General features: G+C 38.4%; 1 protein-coding gene across 3 annotated transcripts in view; it reads right to left on the reverse strand.

Moving 5' to 3' along the window:
* Window positions 1–19,767, reverse strand: part of LOC140625314 (aldehyde oxidase 4-like) — a 64,053-nt gene that overhangs the window by 18,625 nt on the left and 25,661 nt on the right. For all 3 annotated transcript variants that reach the window (XM_072812594.1, XM_072812592.1, XM_072812593.1), the window contains exons 12-22: window positions 18,877–18,970; window positions 16,713–16,822; window positions 14,165–14,349; window positions 12,842–13,004; window positions 11,016–11,108; window positions 10,097–10,266; window positions 9,616–9,730; window positions 8,939–9,061; window positions 7,116–7,212; window positions 3,386–3,510; window positions 1,284–1,417 (exon numbers count right to left, since the gene is read on the reverse strand). In XM_072812594.1, the coding sequence (XP_072668695.1) occupies window positions 1,284–1,417; window positions 3,386–3,510; window positions 7,116–7,212; window positions 8,939–9,061; window positions 9,616–9,730; window positions 10,097–10,266; window positions 11,016–11,108; window positions 12,842–13,004; window positions 14,165–14,349; window positions 16,713–16,822; window positions 18,877–18,970 (1,409 nt within the window). The remainder of the gene's footprint in view (window positions 1–1,283; window positions 1,418–3,385; window positions 3,511–7,115; window positions 7,213–8,938; window positions 9,062–9,615; window positions 9,731–10,096; window positions 10,267–11,015; window positions 11,109–12,841; window positions 13,005–14,164; window positions 14,350–16,712; window positions 16,823–18,876; window positions 18,971–19,767) is intronic.

The following is a 19,767-nucleotide window of genomic DNA, read 5'->3' on the forward strand; positions in this document are numbered from 1 at the left end:
AGGCTTAGAGGTTGGCAATGGGGATAGTCACATGCTTTAAACATTTCAGAAGTCTGTGGGGACAGGACACCTGGGTGGCTCAGTTGTGTCTGCCTTCAGTTCAGATCGTGATCCTGGGGTCCTGGGATAGAGTCTCACATCAGGCTTCCTGCGTGGAGCCTGCTTCTCCCTCTGCCTATGTCTCTTCCTCTCTCCCTGTGTCTCTCATGAATAGATAAATAAAATCTTAAAAAAAAAAAAGAAGTTTGTGGGAACACTAAAATTAAAAAAGCACAATTACTATTATTATCCTGGTTTAGTCATATCTGAGATTTATATATCAAAATGCTATATTATTTGGTTATAAGTTACTTTCCTTTAATTTTTTTATATAGCCCTAAGGGATTGTATGATTATTTTGCAACTATGTGTATAAATAGGTTATATTATTATGAACTTTACTTGGGATATTAAAAGGGGCATTAAAATAATTGCCATGGGGGATGTAGAGGCTGGAAAGGTTGAGAACCAATGCTTTGCTGAGCCTGATCAGCCTCCTTTGCATTCAGGCTCCCTGTTCATGAAATGTCCATTGAGGGCTCCTCTGACTTCTGAAAGGATGTTCCTAGTACCTGTACACCTGTACTTATAAGACAGCCTTTTCTATTGTTGTAAAGTGCCAATGAGTTGAGGTATTCACTTTCTCTTTGTAGCGGTAGCCCAGGATAAGTTAAGTTTGTCTTGAATATTTAGTGAGTAAGGTTCACAAAAGTCATGGCTATTCCTGTGTCTGGTTATTCCATGTGGATGATGCAGAGGCTGAGTGAACATTCCCAAGAGCAGGAGACTCTGTTTCATGACAAAACATGTCCCTTGTAAGGTTACACTTTTGGCCCTCCCTCCACTCAGGCGATCTCAGCTTGATTTATTTTGGCAATTTAAAACATAAACATTTTAAAGAGTTAAAGTCAATGAAAAAGTAATACATGGCTACATCTGAGTCAAAGCATGTAGTGATTACATCTATTATGTAATACTCTCATGAGACAGGTGGCTATTATTATCACCAGTTTATCCGTGAGGAAACTGAGGTGGCCTGTCAAGGTGACCTTGTGAGTGAGTGGTAGTTTAAGAGCAGATCCTATGGCTCAGGTCCAGTGTTCCTTTGCCTACATGCCAACCACACCCTTTGGAGATGAAAGGCTAGGACTAGTGGGCCCAAAGCGGGGGTGCAGGACTAGGACACGGTGGTAATCTACATTGCCAGGACCGCTGACATTAACAGCTGCTACAGTGACTCTTACTTATTGGCGGCCACGGCACCGACAGCTCCTAGCACAGCGGGCTTGGTTACTTTTCCCCCAAACCCTCCTCCAGTTCTTTTCATGTGGCAGGCGATTCGACTCCTTGGGATGTTTAATGTTGCAGCCACAAATTCCTGCAAGAGATAAGTCCCCGAAGCCATATAAGTGCAATGTAATAGTTTACTTCCTCAGCTATGTACTTCCCCTCTGCCTCGCTGAAGAAACCGAATTCAACAAATACTTAGAACATTTACAGAGTTGTACACCCATCACCATAATCTAATTTTAGAACATTTTAAGCATCCCCACAGAAACTCTGGATCTACTGAGCAGTCACTCCTTATCTCCCTCCAGCCCCCAACACTAGGTAACTATTGATCTACTCTTTGTCTCCATAGATTTACCTGTTTGGAACATTTCATATAAACGTAATCATATAATACGTGGTCTTTTGCAACTGGCTTCTGTCACTTGGCATAATGTTTGCAAGGTGTTGAACGCATGTTGTCCATGGAACAGTACTCCATTCCTTTTTATTTATAGCTGAATAATATTCCCTTGTACAGAGATACCATATTTTGTTTACCCGTTCATCAATCGATGGGCATTTGGATTGTTTCCACTTCTGGCTATTTTAAACAGTGTTGCTATGAACACTCGAGTATAAATTCTCGTGTGGGCAGATGACTTCAATTCTCTCAGCTAGATACCTAGACATGGAACTGGGTTATTATGTAGTCACTATATTTAACATCCTTAGAAACTGCCATGCTATTTTCCAGGCTGTGGAAAAATGGATGTGCCATTTGTGCCCACCAGCAATATATGAAGGTTTCAATTTCCCTATATCCTCATCAATGCTTATTACTGTCTTTTGATTACAGCCATTCTAGTGGGTGTGGAGCGGTATCTCATTGTGGTCTTGATGTGCATTTCCCTGGTAACAATGCCGTGAGCACCATTTCATGTGCTTATTAGACATTCATAGACCTTCTTTATCTATTCAAATCCTTTATTGAGCCTGCTTTTGATCCTGCCCCAGGTTCTGGGCTGTGGCCTGTGAGCACCCTGTACACTAGCTACCCCAGAAATGCCTCATGAAATTAACTAGTGGTACCTTAGAAGGTGTGGGTGGTAGACAGCGGTGGTGACCTGGGACATACACCTTATCCGCTTGGAGCCCAGAACTACATACTCTCTATCAAAAGAGATCTCAGAGGTGATCTTTATCACCTTCCTCAATTTATAGAAAAAGATACTGGTGCCTGGCAACTTGTGAGAGATCACATAGCTTTTTAGGGGCAAAACCGTAACTCCTCACTCCTCTGCTGTCCACTTCAAAACTTGCAACCATGGAGGCCACAGCCACATCCCAGCTCAACACCAGTCCCCTCAGGTTTTCATTTTGCCTGGAACAGCAGCTTCCTCCTCCCTCTGAGCCTATACACCCCTTCACGACCCCAAGGTACCAACTCACTCTGCTCTACCAGGAAGACCTCAGCTTTTCCACTCAGTAATGCTTGTCATTACTCCTCCTCCCAGTAGAACAGGTTAAGTATCCCCCTGTGCCAGTCACTATTCTAGAACCAACATCTCCACATCTCAGAAGAGGGGAATGTCTGAGGATTTCCTTTACTTGCCTGAGTGAGGCAATGCCTTATATCTCAACCACTGGAATAGGACTGGAAATCACCTGCTACAGCATTGGAAATGCAATTGCTTTACAAGTGCATCACCAATACATGCAAACATTAAGACAGAGAAGCAACATGAATGAGACACAAAGGGAAATTTAAATATAATACTAAGGCTTTGGTCTCCCTGAGATTAGGTTTTACACTATCAATTGTTATAAGGGTAAAGTAAATCTCGTCCTATATTTTGGAACTTAGCAAGATTTTCATCTTTCTGAAAAGTCTGCCCTTTTAGGGAAATATTTGCCCTGTTTTCTTTATTCTGGACTGTAGCTTATGTCAAGTATACAGAGAATTTCACTCATAGGAGTGGAAGGAATCCAAGGTCCCCTAGAGCAGAGTGCCTGATTGTAGTGCCTCATAGCACGCCATCATCTGGAGTCTCAATTTTCAAAAATATCTGGTTACCTGCACATGGCTTGGAAACTGTGTCCCAACGTACAATACCATTTCTTTATCTTCTTCTTTTGGGATAGCCAGGATAGTTTGTGTTTCCATGTAAAAATGTTCCTGCCCTTCTACGTGGGCCTCACCTGAAAGGCATACGTACAGGACAATGCTTATTTGAAAATCTCAAATTGAGGAGACTCACTGGTATTTGGTTTATGAGGAGAGAATTGCTTTAGCTTATGGAGAGCTGGGCTTCATATCATTTGATTAAACCATTTTTTTTCTAATTAAAATGTGTTGTACACCACCAGCTGTATGACACTGGGTCATTCACTTCCTCTGTTGGCTTCAGTTTCCTTATCTCTCAAGTGGGGTGGTGAGTTCCATGATGTGCTGGACTTGAGGATACAGACTAACTTGGCCATACATCCAGGTGCTATTATTTCTTTGGTGAATTTGGCCAAGTTATTAAACCCTCATTTCCTCCTCTGTAAAAGGGGAGAGGGAGATAATGACAATATGTCCCTCAATCTGGTGACATTAGGATTGTTGAGTCATAGAAGGTAAGTAGTTTGTAAAAGGACACAAGGTTTAAAATGGTCGATCTGAAGTTGTTTCTTTCCCTAAAACCAGCTTGCTTCTGATGGTTTAGCTGAGATTTTTGGCTTGCTCAGTACACCCTTATCATTTTGTAGGTTATACCAGAAGAGGCATTTGGCCCTAGTTTCAATATTTGGAAGGCATTTTTACTTTAAAATGAAATAAAATACTGAATGCTTCAGTATTTTACTTTAAAACTAGGCAATGTATGTCAACTATAATTCAATTAAGGGGATCCCTGGGTGGCTCAGCGGTTTAGCGCCTGCCTCTGGCCCAGGGCGCGATCCTGGAGTCCTGGGATGGAGCCTGCTTCTCCCTCTGCCTGTGTCTCTGCCTCTCTCTCTCTCTCTCTCTCTCTGTCTATCATAAATAAATAAATAAATAAATCTGAAAACAAAACAAGACAAAACTATAATTCAATTAAGAATAACAACCACAAGAATTAGCCAAAAGATTCCTGTGCTGCTAAAATAAGTGAGGAGTTATTTTTGCCAGGAGTCAAAAGAGTTCTTGGGACAACAAAATGTGAGTCATGCAAAAAGGTCCAAAAAAAAGAAAAGAAAAAAAAAAGAAACAGTCTTCCAGATTTTAGTAAATGATTAAAAGCCTTACCAAACTCTCTATTCCAACTATTTAGGAGAGGGTGATAGATTCTGTGAAAATTACTAATTTCTCTTACCCAAGACTGGACATAATTTTCTTAGTAAAGAGTTGTACTTCTCAATCCTGGGTATACCTTAGGATCATCTGGGAGCTTTTAGATAAATACTGATGCTCTCATCCTGTACTCCAAAGTTCTGATTTCACTGGTCTAGGATGGGATCTTGGTATTTGTATTTTTAAAAAAATCATACTAACTAGGTTTTTGCCAGTTCAGTAAGTCAAAGCAGACAAACAAACAAATAAACCAACAAATAAATTATAGTATCAAGATTGGAAAAGATAAATAAATATATATGTCATATATATGTATATAAAAATATATGTCATATATAATTGTATATACAGAAAATTCAAGACTTTTAAAATAGTAAGTGAATTGAGTAAAGTTCTTAGGTAAAGATCAACATATAAAAGCTAATTGTTTTTATATATTAGACACAAACTAGTAGAAAATGAAATAAAAATATCATTTAAAACAGCATCATAAAACACCAAATACTAGATATAAATATTAAGAAGAATGTGCAAGATCTCCATAGTGGAAACTACAGTTATCGAGAGAAATTATGCCTAAATAAAAGGCATGTCCTATCCTATTCATGGATTAGAACTTATCACTGTTAAGATTTTGAGTTTCTAACTTGATAATGTTTTAATGCAATTCCAGTCAAAATCCCAGCAAGATATTTTTAGTGAAAATTGATAAGCTGATGATAAATGCATATGGAAATGCAAAGAGCTTATAATAGCTATGGTCGTATTGAGAAAGAATTAGCAAAACGACATTACACTCTGAGATTTCAAAACTTACAATAGAGTTATAGCAAGTAAGACAGTGTGGTCTATTACAAAGATAAATAAACAGATGAGTGGAATCTAATAAAGAGTTCAGAAATAGAACAACACATATGTAGACACCTGGAAAGCCATAAAAGCTGCACTGCAATTCAAGAAAGGAATAGATAAGTTTTTAACAGATGGTGCCAGGTAAATTGGACATCCATTTGAAAAAAACTGAACCTTGACCCTGTGTCATGCCAGACAGAAAAATTAACTTGAGATGGATCATAGGCTTCAATGTCAAGGCTAAAAAATGTTATCAGCTTCTAGGAGTAAACATAGAAAAATATTTTCATGACCTTTGGATAGGCAAGGATTGCTTCATGGGCTCAAGAACACTGGGCACCATAAAGAAAAGACTAACAAATTGTTCTTTATTAAAATCAAGAACTTTTGTTCATGAACAAGAGTAATGAGGACAGTGAGCACACAATCCACAGGCTGGAAGAAGATATGTGCAATACTTATAACTAGCAAAGAACTTACACCAAAAACAAAGAAACTTTCTATAGATTTGTAAGTAAATCAAGTAATTATTATATTATTAATTATATTAAAATTAATTATAGCAATATAATGTAACTATAATATCAGTTATAATTATTACTTTTAATTAGTTTAAAAAACAGGCAAAAAACTTGAACATATATTTCACAAAAGAGGATCTAAAAATGGCCAATACACATCTGAAAAGTGTTCAATATCATTAGTCATCAAAGAAATTCAACGGAGGCCATGATAAGACACTACTCCACCAGATTAGATAAAATTAAGAAGACTGACAATAACCGAATAATGGAACTCTCATAATTGTTAATGGGAATATACCTGGAACACAACTTTTTTTTTTTTATGTTTGGCATTAACTTCTAAAAGTAAATACGTAAAAACACTGTTATTTAGCAATGCTACTTCTGTGTATATTTCATTGGAAATGAGTGCTTATGTTCACCAAAAGATATGTATGATATTATAGAAACTTTATTCATAATATCGCCAAGTTGAAAATAGCTAAATAGTCCATCAATAGTAGAATGGATAAATTGTGGAATACAATGGAATACTCCTAAACAATGAAAAAGAAGTACTGATCTATGCACAATGTGGATGAATCTTCCACACAGACTGTGGAATCAAAGAAGTAGACACAAAGAAAGTTATACTGTAAGATTTCATTTGTATGAAGTTCAAAAGACGTAAAATTTTCTGTAGTGATAAAGACTTTTGGGAGGGTTACTGATTGAGAGGGGGCCAGAGAAAGCTTTCTGGGGGTGTTGGAAGTGTTCTATATATATTTTTAAAGATTTTATTTTCAAATCTTAAAATTAAAAATTTTTAATCTCTACACCCAGTGTGGGGCTTAAACTTACAACCACCAGACCAGGAATTGAATGCTCTACCAACTGAGCCAGCCAGGAGCTTGGAAAGTGTTCTGTATCTTGATGTGGGTAATGTTTACATAGATTTATATGTATATGTAAAATTTCATCAAACTGCAAACTTATTATTTGTGCACTTTAAATTTTGATTTAAAAATCACATGCGGTTGAGAGCTCTGCATTGGAGCTTCACTATTTCTCAAACCAGATGATAGAAGTTAGAGTCAACTTTAGAGGAGTTATTTTTCTGGCCCAAGACCACTTACCTTCAATGATTTGATCAACATATTTAAAGGCTTGCTCTACATTTCCTTGCTCGATTTTTTTTTCAGTGGTAAAAAATGAATTGTGCTCTAGGGCTTGCTGCAGGGGGAAAACAAATAAACCGAAACAATATTTAGATTTTTTTTTCACATCCTAATAAGCCATTCATCCCCCATCAAACTGATAGGCACCTGCTCTATCAGATATTCACGCACCACAACAGACAATCCGAGCAGTGTGGAGAGTCAGCAGAAACTGGGTTACAATGGACAACAGGCATGGGTAACTCAGTTTTGTTCAGGGCTCTGAGGAAGCTGAGGGAGAGACAAGCATATATGAAACAAGGTCCCATCCTCTAGAATGCTGAGTGATGACCTGACGCAGTTGGGTATTAAGGTGCCAACTTTGTGGTGTGGGGGGTGGGGGCAGATAAGAGAATATTCTCTACTTCCTTTACCAAGGAGAAGGCTGATGGAACTGGAGATGCTCAGAAATGGCCTTGCGTAGGTGACCTAAATTAGGTGCTGAATTGTGTGGAATTAGGACAGTTAGAGAAGAGAGGGAAAATCTTTTGAAGTCAAGGATACCTCAGAAAGCAATAGTTTGAGGTTGAAAACAAGCTGACAGGCCAAAAAAAGAACAAGGCTAGGATGGCTGGGGAGCAGGTTTTCTATCAAAAAGCATCTGGATGAACTTCAAAGGTGAACTGACTTTGGACTATGAAAGATCATGAATTCTATGCTACAAACCTTATTGAGGAGGACATGATTGTATAAGAAAAGTGACCTGATGAACATTGAGGCTTAGAAAAGTTAACAGATTGAAATGGAGTACAAGAACCTCTTCAAGTGGTTACTCTAGTAAATCTGACAATAAATGGTGAGATCTGGGCTAAAGGGTGGAATGGGACTGAAATTGAGAATGGAAAGAAGGGGGCAGACCTAGAGGCATTTAAAAGATAACTGGGAAAGACTTGAACTTGGCAAATCTTGGGAAGAACAGAGGAGAATCAGAGGATATCGAAGACTGCATCCTACGTGGCTGGGTTTCGTAGTGCTCATGTACCCACCTATTCATCTCTCCCTCCACTACACACATTTATTAGGACAGACCACAGGCTTAGCACTTTGCTAACACTGGGGCTACAAAGCACCAAGCAACACATTCTTGCCTTCATTAATAACAACAACTAAAACAAAAATAATAGCAAATTTTTACTGCATGCATTTCACATCTCCCCAGGTGCTGCCATAAGCATTTCACTTGGGTTTTCTCATCTAAACTCACATGACCTTTCTGTAGGTGATTTTATAGTTCCTATTTTACAGTTGAGAAAATAAGTGGAATTTAAGTAACTTGCTAAAATTTTCATTGCTATTAAGAGGCCTTTAAAAGATGGAGTCAGAATACAAATCCAGGATTTCTGTTTCCAGAGCTTATAGGAAGTGGGAGTTATGTTAATAAATCAGTGAACGTCACAACTGTTTTTAGTTTCACAGTGCTGTGGATTTTCCCACTGACTAGTTTTACATGGGTCATAAGGACATTCCTCTGGTGTTACTTATCTGTATTCTGAGGACATGGCTTGGCAAAAAGCAATGGGAGGAGAAGTGGTCACAGGAAGGAAAGGGAAATCCAGGCAGGCAAATTCTCAGTATTATGCCTCGAGGTGCAGGTTGCTGGAGCCTTCCCTGGGAATCTATAGATAACACTGAACAAAGTATAGATGGAGCCCAAAGTATACTATTTTGTGCCTTTATCAGTTGGCTTATGCCAGAAGTATATTGCCCTAGTCATTCTAGAAGACACAAAGTGGCCTGACTACCTCTATTGTGATAATCCTTGGTTCTATGTCTTCATAAGTGATCTTCACTTTTTTAGCCGCCTCTCGTGCATGAGCATAGGTGTCAGCAGCCACAGTGCAGATAATCTGACCCACGCAGATCACCTGCAGAAAAGCCACACGTGGAGATTAGCTAAGACACAGAATCATTAAAAAGAAATAACTGTCCCCACATTCTTACATTTACCCATTTGGGTCTCTGGACCAAAAGAAAGATTAGTTTCTACCTATGAGAATAATTTAAAACATTGGCTTGAGTGGGATTTAGAGGGTACAAAAACTGGGTATAGAACTTAATTACCTGGCTTCTGATTGTTTTCAGGTACATTCCTCACCATTCCCATACCACACACTTTAATCCAGTCATCCTGAAATTCTGTTGGTTCTTTTAATGTCCTAGGCTCTATATTGCTTTTACAGTTTTCATAATTATTTTAGAAGCCTTCTTTGAGAGAGGGCTTTAGGACTTACGATGAGAATCTCAAAAGGGTCCACAATTCAAGAGAGAATTTGAGAATCACTGATGTGGAGTCCCTGGTTCCCTGTAAGTTTTTGTAATGTGAACATGAATCCATGGATGTTAGAGTCAAAACCAATAGTCATTTTGGTGTCTCCAGTGGAGCATTTGAATAATAATAGGCCCCATAGAAATCACACACCTCATTCTGCGCATAGAGAATCTCTCCACGATGGTTATTACTTCCTGGCACATCCTCTGCTGTTATCACATCAACAACACCTGGAAGGGCCAGGGCTTCTGAAGCATCAAAGGATCTAGGAGAGAAAATTTGAAAATGCACATCAAAGTTGCAGGAGTGAGTTCAGAGTACAATATAAATGATTCCTCATACACAGGGAAAAATTACAATGGACCTCATAACTAAATCATGGGACAGAACTCTGTGTTGAAAAGTGCCAACATTTATTTAGCAGGTGTTTGGGCTCTTGGCATTAGATGCTTTCAAAAATATGCTTAAAAAAGGACTGATTTTCATCCAGAAGAGGAAATGAATATTCTTAGTTGACTTAAATATATAAGTTCTCAATTTCATTTATTTATTTATTTATTTAGTTCTCAATTTTAATGTGAAATCGTGAATGCATTCCAGTAATACATGGAAACATCTTTTATTTCCTTACATGATCTTTGCATGAGCTTTGGTGCTGGTGACTACAGCCAGGAAGAGTTCTCGGGCAATTGGGGGCATGTCATCGCTAAATACAGCTTCCCCTGTGGCATGTTTGATGGCTGACTGGTGCATGACTGGGTGGCCGATGGGGTCTTGTGGGGGTTGGTAGGGATCCACACACTGTCAATGAATAAAGTAAATTATTTTACCTCCAGACATTCTCATTTGGCCTGATCTGTTTTATAAGTCAAGAAAAATTATAGGCAATTGGTATGCATATCTGTGAGTCAACGTTAATAAATGTCTATTGAATATCATGGGAAAAGATATATTCTGATTATAATCTACTCCCTCACCTCCCCAAAAGGAAGCCATTGTTCTCATTCTTAAAGATTGTATAAGCTTGTATCAGAATAGACATAAACACACATTAAAATGACAAGATCAACTTCCTAGAGCAATGAAGAACAGTTTATATAACTACTATGGTGCAAAGAAAATATACAAGTTCCTGGGAGATTTAGGGTGACTGTATTAAAGCAGGGAAGGCTTCCTAGAAGCAGTGAATGTAGAGTCCGTTTTTTTTTTTTTTTTTTAGAGTCCGGTTTTGAAGAAAGGACAAGCATTTACCACGAAAAGGAGAATATTTTAAACAACAAAACTGAAATAGTGGAGGAGGGACATTAATAATCTAATTCCTTGTGAAGACTTGAGTAAAACCATAGAAGCTAAACCAAGCAAATCGTGTGTGAGTGACAATAAGTAATGTTGGCTGGTTTTGGTAGACATTACCCGTACAAATAATAAAAAATATAGCTATTGAAAAGAGGGAGATATATGCATAATGCATGCATCTGAATGCATAGACAGATTAGAAAATAAAAAACTCAAAAAATAAAAATAAAAAAATAAAAACTCTGTCCACTGACCTGGAACATCTGAGTTCCTTGGGGTGTTTTTATGGGGAAATCTTCTAGAGCACTCATGAACTTTTCTGGGATATCAGGAAACTTCTGGGGATCCTGAAAATAAGATTATTTCACATTTAACTTTACAATCTGAGTCACTAGCTTGGAAAAACACATGTAGAAATAGGTTATCCAATTTATTCTCCCAGATATTAGTCACCAGATCTGCTGGGAGAGAGTCCGGAGCGTCCAGCTCCCTAGGCTAGCAGCAGCATGGCTATATCTACTTATGCACACAGGAAAGTGTATGCTATTTCCAGGAAGTGGAGACTTCCTTTATGACCAGTTCTCCCCCCAAAATGGATGGAAATATGTGCGCTTCCAAATGGTGGCTGTGCTTTCAAGTCTAGGCCAATCTTCTGGGCATATATCTCAAAGAAGCAGCTGAGGGAGCGGATGAAGATTAATCCACAAGGATGTTCAGCTATGGATCATTTGTCATAGTAAAGAAACTAGAATTACCCAAATATCCAATAAGAGGGAACTGACTGTCGTGAATTATAATTAAGTGAAAAAAAGGATTACAAAAATTTATGTACAGTATGAACCCTTTTTCCTGTAAAAAAAGAAGAGAGAAATATATATGTATGTATTGCAAATGTTAACAGTCTTTATGGTAGGATTATTGGCTTATAGTTGATTTTTAAAATTTTTTGCTTCTCTGTTTTTGCATTTTCTACAAAGATAAAATATGTAATATGTAAGAGAACATATAATATATAAAAAATAACAAAAACATACCTAATACATTATATGTAATAACATATTAGATATATGCTGATCATATACATATATACTGAACATATTATGTAATAAATAAGAGTATGCAATAATTTATATTAGAATATTATGATAATGCTAATAATAAATAATGTTAACAAAAATGGTAAAAAAGGACTGGCTGAATTAATAGAATAAAGCTTTCAGCCATAAAAGAAATGTGTGTATAGTCATTTATCTGCCATTTTTGGGTCAGTTCATGACTTATTATGGGGACAGTCACAGTCATGGACCACACTCTGAGAAATACTGCTGTGAAGGTCATTTTAAACTAGGCTAGGTAAGAAAAAAATAATTAAAAAACCAGAAGCCATCAAAATATCCAAAAGTAAAAAAAAAAAAATATATATATATATATCCAAAAGTAAGGAACAGATCAAATAATGGCTCATCTATCCATAGACACATCATGCAACCATTATGTGATTATGTCGTGAAGAATATTTGATGACACCGAATGCTGTTTGTTACTAAGTGAAATAAGCAAGCTATACTAAACAGTTCTATAGATGTATACGTGTGACACATATATGCACACATCCATAAAGAAGAGTTTAGAAGGATACACTCTAAAATATTAGTAATGGTTATCTACGGGTGGTGGAATTACAAACGATTTTCTTTTCCTTTTTGGCTTATCCACATTTTCTGAATGTTAAAGAAGGTATTGTTTTAACAAGATATTTTCTTTATAATAGGAAAAGATGTTATAATTTACTTACTGAAAGCTTTTCACTACTGAAGATCAACTCGATATTGTATATTAGTATTGTCACACAGCCTATAGGGCAAATGTAACAGCAAGATTGTCCCCTTCTCAGCCCAGGAGAGAAGGAGAGGGGAGAGAGAAGAAGGGCAAAGGAGGCTGGGAGGCTGCACTCTGTGGGCTCCATCCCCTCTGTCCTCATCATCTGATAACCTTGATGCAGTAGGGAAGGGAAGGGGGAGTCCTTCACAGTACAGACAGCTCAGAATGTCAAGGCTCAGAGACTGGAGAAGTCATTTACCATTTTATTCAGTCCTCGCCTCACTTTGAGGTAGAATTTGAAGAGTAAGCTGATGATGAGGGTTCGCCTGTACTCTACCATGCCGCCCCCAGCGGCTGGCGGAATGTCAATCTCATCCAGGACCAATCGGCAGGCATCGCTCAGCATTTGGTCATCCCATTGCCTTGTAGAGAAGAATGCAAACAGGTCACAGAAGAGCTGAAGACTGGCTAAACTGACAGAGCAGGGGAAGATGGAGGAAATCAGCTTTCATCTTTGGAGTCTGGACAAAATACCCTCACACATGTCACTAGCTTTCTTTAGAATCTGCTGCAGTGGCTTCCAAATTTTCCTTACTGTCCTCCTTTATTATTATATGTAACTTCAAGGCCTGGGAATGATGACTCCCCTCAAAGAGCTTGGGTAACAAAGTACTAAAATCAGAGCTTCCCAAGGAATCTCTGTCTTGTTCCCTGCTGTATCCACAGCAAACAGGTCAAGCCTGGCACACACATGCGCAGGTAATGACCGGAAAATGACCCAATTATTGATGATAGTTGTAACACTGTCACAAAGGAAAGTTTATACATGCTTTGAAAGCATCAAAACATTTTAGTATCTGAGAAAAGAAAGCCACATTTAGTTGTGCTGCCCTGTTGACAATGAATATTATGGTAGATAAAAAATTATTATGAAAGCACTACTTGGAAGAATTTTTGAAACTTAATTTCCAAACATTAGAAACAATGAGAGTGATAGGATGAAGACCATTTAACCTTTTGAATATTTCATCTTCTTTCTGTGGTGGAGGGAGGACATTTTCAGATGTCGTACGGCCCAGTATTAGAAACATTTACTTATGTTGCAGGTTAATAAAAAGAAAATTTGAAGATAATATCTACTTAGATTAATTTGTACATTCATCTTATTATAGAAACTATAATAAAAGAATTGAAGAAGAATTGAAGAAGATTGGCTTTTGTTCCTACTTTTTTTTTTAAAGATTCTATTTATTTATTCATGAAAGACACAGAGAGAGGCATAGACATAGGCAGAGGGAGAAGCAGGCTCCTCACAGGGAGGCTGATGTGGGACTCGATTCCAGGACCCCGGGATCATGTCCTGAGCCAAAGGCAGATGCTCAACCACTGAGCCACCCATGCACCTGAAGAAGGTTGGCTTTTGAGTGACTTTTATTTTCTTTATATTCTTCCACAGCGTTTAAATTTCCTATATGATTATGTAATATGTATGTAATCAGAGAAAAATTCTCCAAGTGCTATCTTCATTAAAATATTAAAATACAAAGTGCTGTGTTTCATATCCAGATGTGCTGTCACATACCTTCCGATGAGCTGCTGGCACGTTTGGCTTGCAGAGACAACAGTGGAGCCAACACTTCCGTAGAACATTTGAAGGTTCTTGATTGTGTCTGTACCATCTTCAAACTTCACACTCATGCCAGCATTGACAATGGCAAAGGCATTCTCCTGACGTTGGGCCAGCCGGAGTCCTGACACAAAGTGCCACTGGAAACAGAGAAACACCCAGAATATTTAGTGTTCTTCTCCACTCTCTGCCATATGACAACAATGCTGATGATTAGTTATAATGAAGAGGATCCTGTAAATGATGCTGTTGACTACCATGTTGGCTGTATGTGAGTACCGGCCCATGGGGCCTTACAGGTATTAATATTTTTTTTTTCAGGTATTAATATTTGATCCTCAGAGCAACTGTACTCATTTCTAATTTACTGATGAGGAAACGGAGAGGTTACATAACTTCTACAAGGTCCTACAGTAAGTGGTAGAATTGAAGTTGAAATCTAGGCAGTGGGGCTCCAGAGTCTATGCTCATTTACTTTCAACTCCGAGTTACCACGTGTGGCCTCAGGGAAATGATTTAAACTGTTTGGGTCTTAATTTTCTTTAAAATGAGAAGTTGCATATGATCAGATGGTGCCTTTGGGGCTGCTGAGAGCAGTAAGGGAAAATCAGGAGGTGTGCTGCCTCTTCTGATGAACTACCACACCTCCACTTTTAACTGTTTCAGTTTGGCATTCTCTGTAAAATTCAGGTGTGTGTAGAGTTTTACTCTTAAAAAAAAAAAAAGGAAGAAAAGAAAAAAGCTTGGAAACCACTGGATCACGTGGTCTTTAAAGTGTTTTCCATGGTCACCTGGGTGGCTCAGTGGTTGAGTGTCTGCCTTTGGCTCAGGTCATGATCCTGGGGTCCTGGGATCAAGACCCACATTGGGCTCTCTGCAGGGATCCTGCTTCTCCCTCTGCCTGTGTCTCTCATGAATAAATAAATAAAATATTTTTTAAAAAAGTGCCTCCCAGATTTCAATCTCTCATTCTAGGCTTAATCTCATTACTAGTGTGAAATATTAGAGCCACAAAGTAGGAAAGCCTATTTGTGTGGCCCCATCTTGGTAGGGGTGCCACCATGGACCCTGTCAAAGATAAAATATATTTTATTTAGAAAGCAAAAGTGATAAAGAGATGCTTGAGACACATTTGACCATATTTATTCCACTATACTGATAGGTGGGGACTTCCCTCCCTATTCCAGCTGCCACCACCCTCTCGCTCACCCACCTGAATTACTGCATTACTGCATTAGCCTCTCAACTGGCCATTCAACCTTCAGGTTATCTTCTAATCAGCTTTTCCTCAATTTTTCTTATTAGATTGGTATTCCTAATACCACTTTTCATTAAGATTTTATTTGCTCTAATAAAGGCCCTCAAAGATGGCTATCTGCTAGGACATGGACAAATTCCTTGATGGAACAATAGAGCTGCTTGGTGATGGAGCCCCAGCCTCCCTCTCAGCCACATCTCACAGTGTTGCTCCAGCCACCCTGCCACTCCACCAAGCCTCTATCCCCAAGTTGTTCTCCCACCTGGAATGAGCACCCACTTCTCTCTAGTGATCTTTCCTCTCTTCCAGAGGAAGAGCAACACCCAGGGAAGACTCTCCCTGTCACTGGAACTACCCTGTCTCTTTGTGCACACATTCCCTGTCTGAGATGGTCAGCGATTTCCTATTTCAAGCCCTTCCTCTTAGATTTAGAGACCTTTGAGGACAGGACCCCGTGTCTTATGAAATAAGTGTAGTGTTTTCTGGATTCAGCATTGTGCTTGGCATGTAGAGTGGTAGATAGTTAATAAACAAATAATTTTATTTAAAGTGGCTAATAAATGTTGGTTGATTTGGAAGTATCTTTATGATAATGAACTTTCAGTTTACTAGAAACTCGCTATAGATGAAACTGATTATAATTTTCACAATCTTGGCTAAGATGAATATTTATCTGAAGTAAAAAATTCAACTCACACAAAGGGCTCTCTGTTTGCAGTGAGATAGGGCCCACAGAAATGTTACTTTTTCTTTAAAAACTAAAAAAAATTTCAGTATAGTTAACTGAAATGTGTTAACATAGTTAACACACAATGTTACATTAGTTTCAGGTGTACGACATAATGGTTCAACATCTCTATACCTTATGCTTTGCTCACCCAGTGTAGCCACCATCTATCACTCTACAACACTATTAGAATATCAAGAAATGTTTTCCTTTTAATTTCTTTTAAAAACAAAAGAAAAAAATGAATACAATAATAATGAATATATAACACTGAGTGAGACTTGACTTTTTATACTGAGAAAGTCATATTTTTTAAAATTTTATTTTATTTTTTATGGAGAAAGGGATCCACAAAGGTAAAAGTGCCTAGAGTCCATGAAAGTCACAATGTTGTTCTGATATAAAAGGAAATCAAATGGTCCCATGAGAATTTGCCCCTTCCTGTGAGCATACCCAAAGTCTACCTTCAGGGCAAGCTGGGCTCCCTGCCAGTGCGCAGTGAGTCAAGGCGCCTTTACCTGAGTAGAGTAGGGAATATAAACAGATAACACAATCTCTTCCGATTTAAGGCTGGCTTCAGGGGATCTCTCCAGGAAATGGCTGTTCAAAGGAATCTGCCGTTTTCCTTCTGTTAAAGGAAATGACCTGATTAGAATGAATTTATTAAACTGGAGAATATGCAGCAAGGGATAGATGTGATGCATCTGGTGGAAAGAGACTGCAAGCTAGAAGCCAAAAGATGTGGTTCCTACTTGCAGCTTCTAGGCTGGGTCATCTTAGGCAAGTCACAGAATCTTTGAGGCTCCCAGTTTCTCATTTGCAAAATGACAGGGTTAGACTAGATAATCTGAAAAGTCTTTTCTGGTAGTGCCTGGGTGGCTTGTTGGTTAAGTGCCTGCTTTCGGCTCAGGTCATGATCTTGGGGACCTGGGGTCGAGCCCCACATGAGGCTTCCTGCCCGGTCAGCTTCTTCATCTCCCTGTGCAACTAACCACACTCGTGCCGGCTCTCTCTCTCTCTCTCTCAAATAAATAAATAAAATCTTAAAAAAAAAAAAAAAAAGTCTTTTCTGGTTCTTAGCATTCATTATACACGACTCCCCAGTTTTGGCCTTGAGGAACTTTAAATGTATTTGGAAACAACCTAATACAATGTGTTTCACAAATGAGAAAACTAAGGTCCGGAGGTCCAGAGAGGTTAAATGATCTGTTCAAAGTGCTAGAGGTGGGACAAGTGGCAGAGGTGAAATGCCTGATATATAGGGTTTTTAAAATTTTTTTATTATTTTTTATTTTATTTTATTTTATTTTTAAAATATTTTATTTATTTATTCATGATAGTCACAGAGAGAGAGAGAGAGAGGCAGAGACACAGGCAGAGGGAGAAGCAGGCTCCATGCAGGGAGCCCGAAGCGGGATTCGATCCTGGGTCTCCAGGATCGCGCCCTGGGCCAAAGGCAGGCGCTAAACCGCTGCGCCACCCAGGGATCCCTTTTTTCTTTTTTTAAAAAAATATTTTATTTATTTATTCATGAGAATACACAGAGAGGAGAGAGAGAGAGAGAGAGAGAGAGTCAGAGACACAGGCAGAGGGAGAAGCAGGCTCCATGCAGGGAGCCCGATGCAAGACTCGATCCTGGGCCTTCAGGATCACACCCTGGGCTGAAGGCGGAGCTAAACCGCTGAGCCACCTGGCCTGCCCAATAGAGTTTTTTTTCTTAAAGAGTTTATAATACTCTCTTATTTGATCCACTGTATATTTTAAAAATGTGATTTCTTTTCTTTTCTTTTTTCTTTTTTTCTCTCTCTCTCTTTTTTTTTTTTTTTTGAGAGAGAGAGCATGTATGTGAGCTGGGGAGGGGAGGAGCAGAGGGGGAGAGAGAATCCCAAGCTGGCTCCCTACTCAGCGTAGAAACCAAGGTGGGACTCAATCCCATGACCCTGAGATCATGACCTGAGCTGAAATCAAGGCTTGGATGTTCAGCTGACTGAGCTACCCAGGTGCCCCTAAAAATGTGATTTTAATCGAAGAGAGGGTATCTTACATCAATAGCTCTATGATGCATTTATTGTTATTTCAGTAAGTTTAAATAATTTTCCTTTGGCAAAGCTTAAGCTGACTTTGAATAAAGAGAGAAATAATGAGTAATATGTTCTTCAAATTTGATTTTGTTTAGAATGAAAAGTCCTAGGAGCACTTGGTTGGCTCAGTCAGTAGAACATGTGACTCTTGATCTTGGGATTGTGAGTTTGAGCCCCACACTGGGTATAGAGACTACTTAAAAATAAAATCTTAAAATCTTAAATGAAAAGTCCTATAAGAAAAATTTCCATCTTTACAAAACTTTGAATGCAGTGTGCTATAAAGCTTTAAAACTGCAGATATACATTTCATTTTTAAAAATGCTTTGATATTACAATTTGGACTGTACACAAATGTGGCCAAATAGTTAAGAAAAATTGTCAGGTTCAGCAACTTATCTGATCTACAAGATATAGAACATCTGAGAACAGGATAATTAATCTCCATTTCATCCCTACATTTGAGGTACTGTAGATATAGCCTATATATTTGATGAGTCTAAGTTAGACATAGTTGGGTTCCTAGTTCATGGTTTATGAAAGGAGCTATATAACTGACAGTGATAATTTAAAAATAGAATGCCCAAAGCTTATCTCTTACCTTTAGATAGCAGATTGATAGTAGCATTTCCTGCTGCTAAAATGGGATTTAGGTCAGAAAAATTAGGTCTGCTCACCACATGTCCTCCTAAAGTCTAAATAAAAAGAGATAACATTTTTTTTAAAGCTAGTTATTTGACAAATAACATGTATAGTGATTTGTGTAAGTTTTAATCTAATTTTTTAATTCTCTTCTTTGCTTCATAGAATGATCTGGTATTGTTTTAGGGCAGCTAAATAGTCAAGGCTACATATTGTGCAAGATTCCTATCCCTGACTCCAGTTCACACTTATCCTGAGAAAATGTTCCTTTCCCATGTGTAATGAAGAAGAAAATTTCTTTGAGAGCTGATGCTAGTATGAGTGTCCAATAATATGGGGGGAAAGTGGGGACTAGATAGACTCTGAGTAAACTCTGAAGAACTGGGATATGTAGCATTCCCATTCAAGATGCTTGCTGTACTGCTGTGCAATAGAGTTTTTCTTTGGTACTCCAAATTATCAATAAAATTGCTTCAGACATAGCCTTGAATGGGAAACTTTGAGAGGATGGTGGGCAAGGGGTGATGTTGAGAGTAATAACTTGGTCCAGAAAAAGAGACAGAAGACGTAGAAGGTAAAAACATATAGTGAATTTTGGGAATGACAGAAATAGGGGCAGAGACAATCAGGAGAAATGACCTCCCTCAAAGTCCCACTGAACTCTCCATCACGTGTGGAATGGGCAGTGGTCCACACCAATTACTCTTAAATCTTTTATAATAAGGATACCTCAATAAGCTAGACAATTGGGGGACATCCATGAATAGACATGTGGATGCAGACATTAAGAAACTGAGCATAGTGCAGAGAAACAGCCATAATAGAGTATTTTTAAAACATAGGCTCTTGT

The sequence above is a fragment of the Canis lupus genome, chromosome 36 (genome assembly GCF_048164855.1).
Source record: "Canis lupus baileyi chromosome 36, mCanLup2.hap1, whole genome shotgun sequence".
Taxonomy (NCBI): Eukaryota; Metazoa; Chordata; class Mammalia; order Carnivora; family Canidae; genus Canis; species Canis lupus.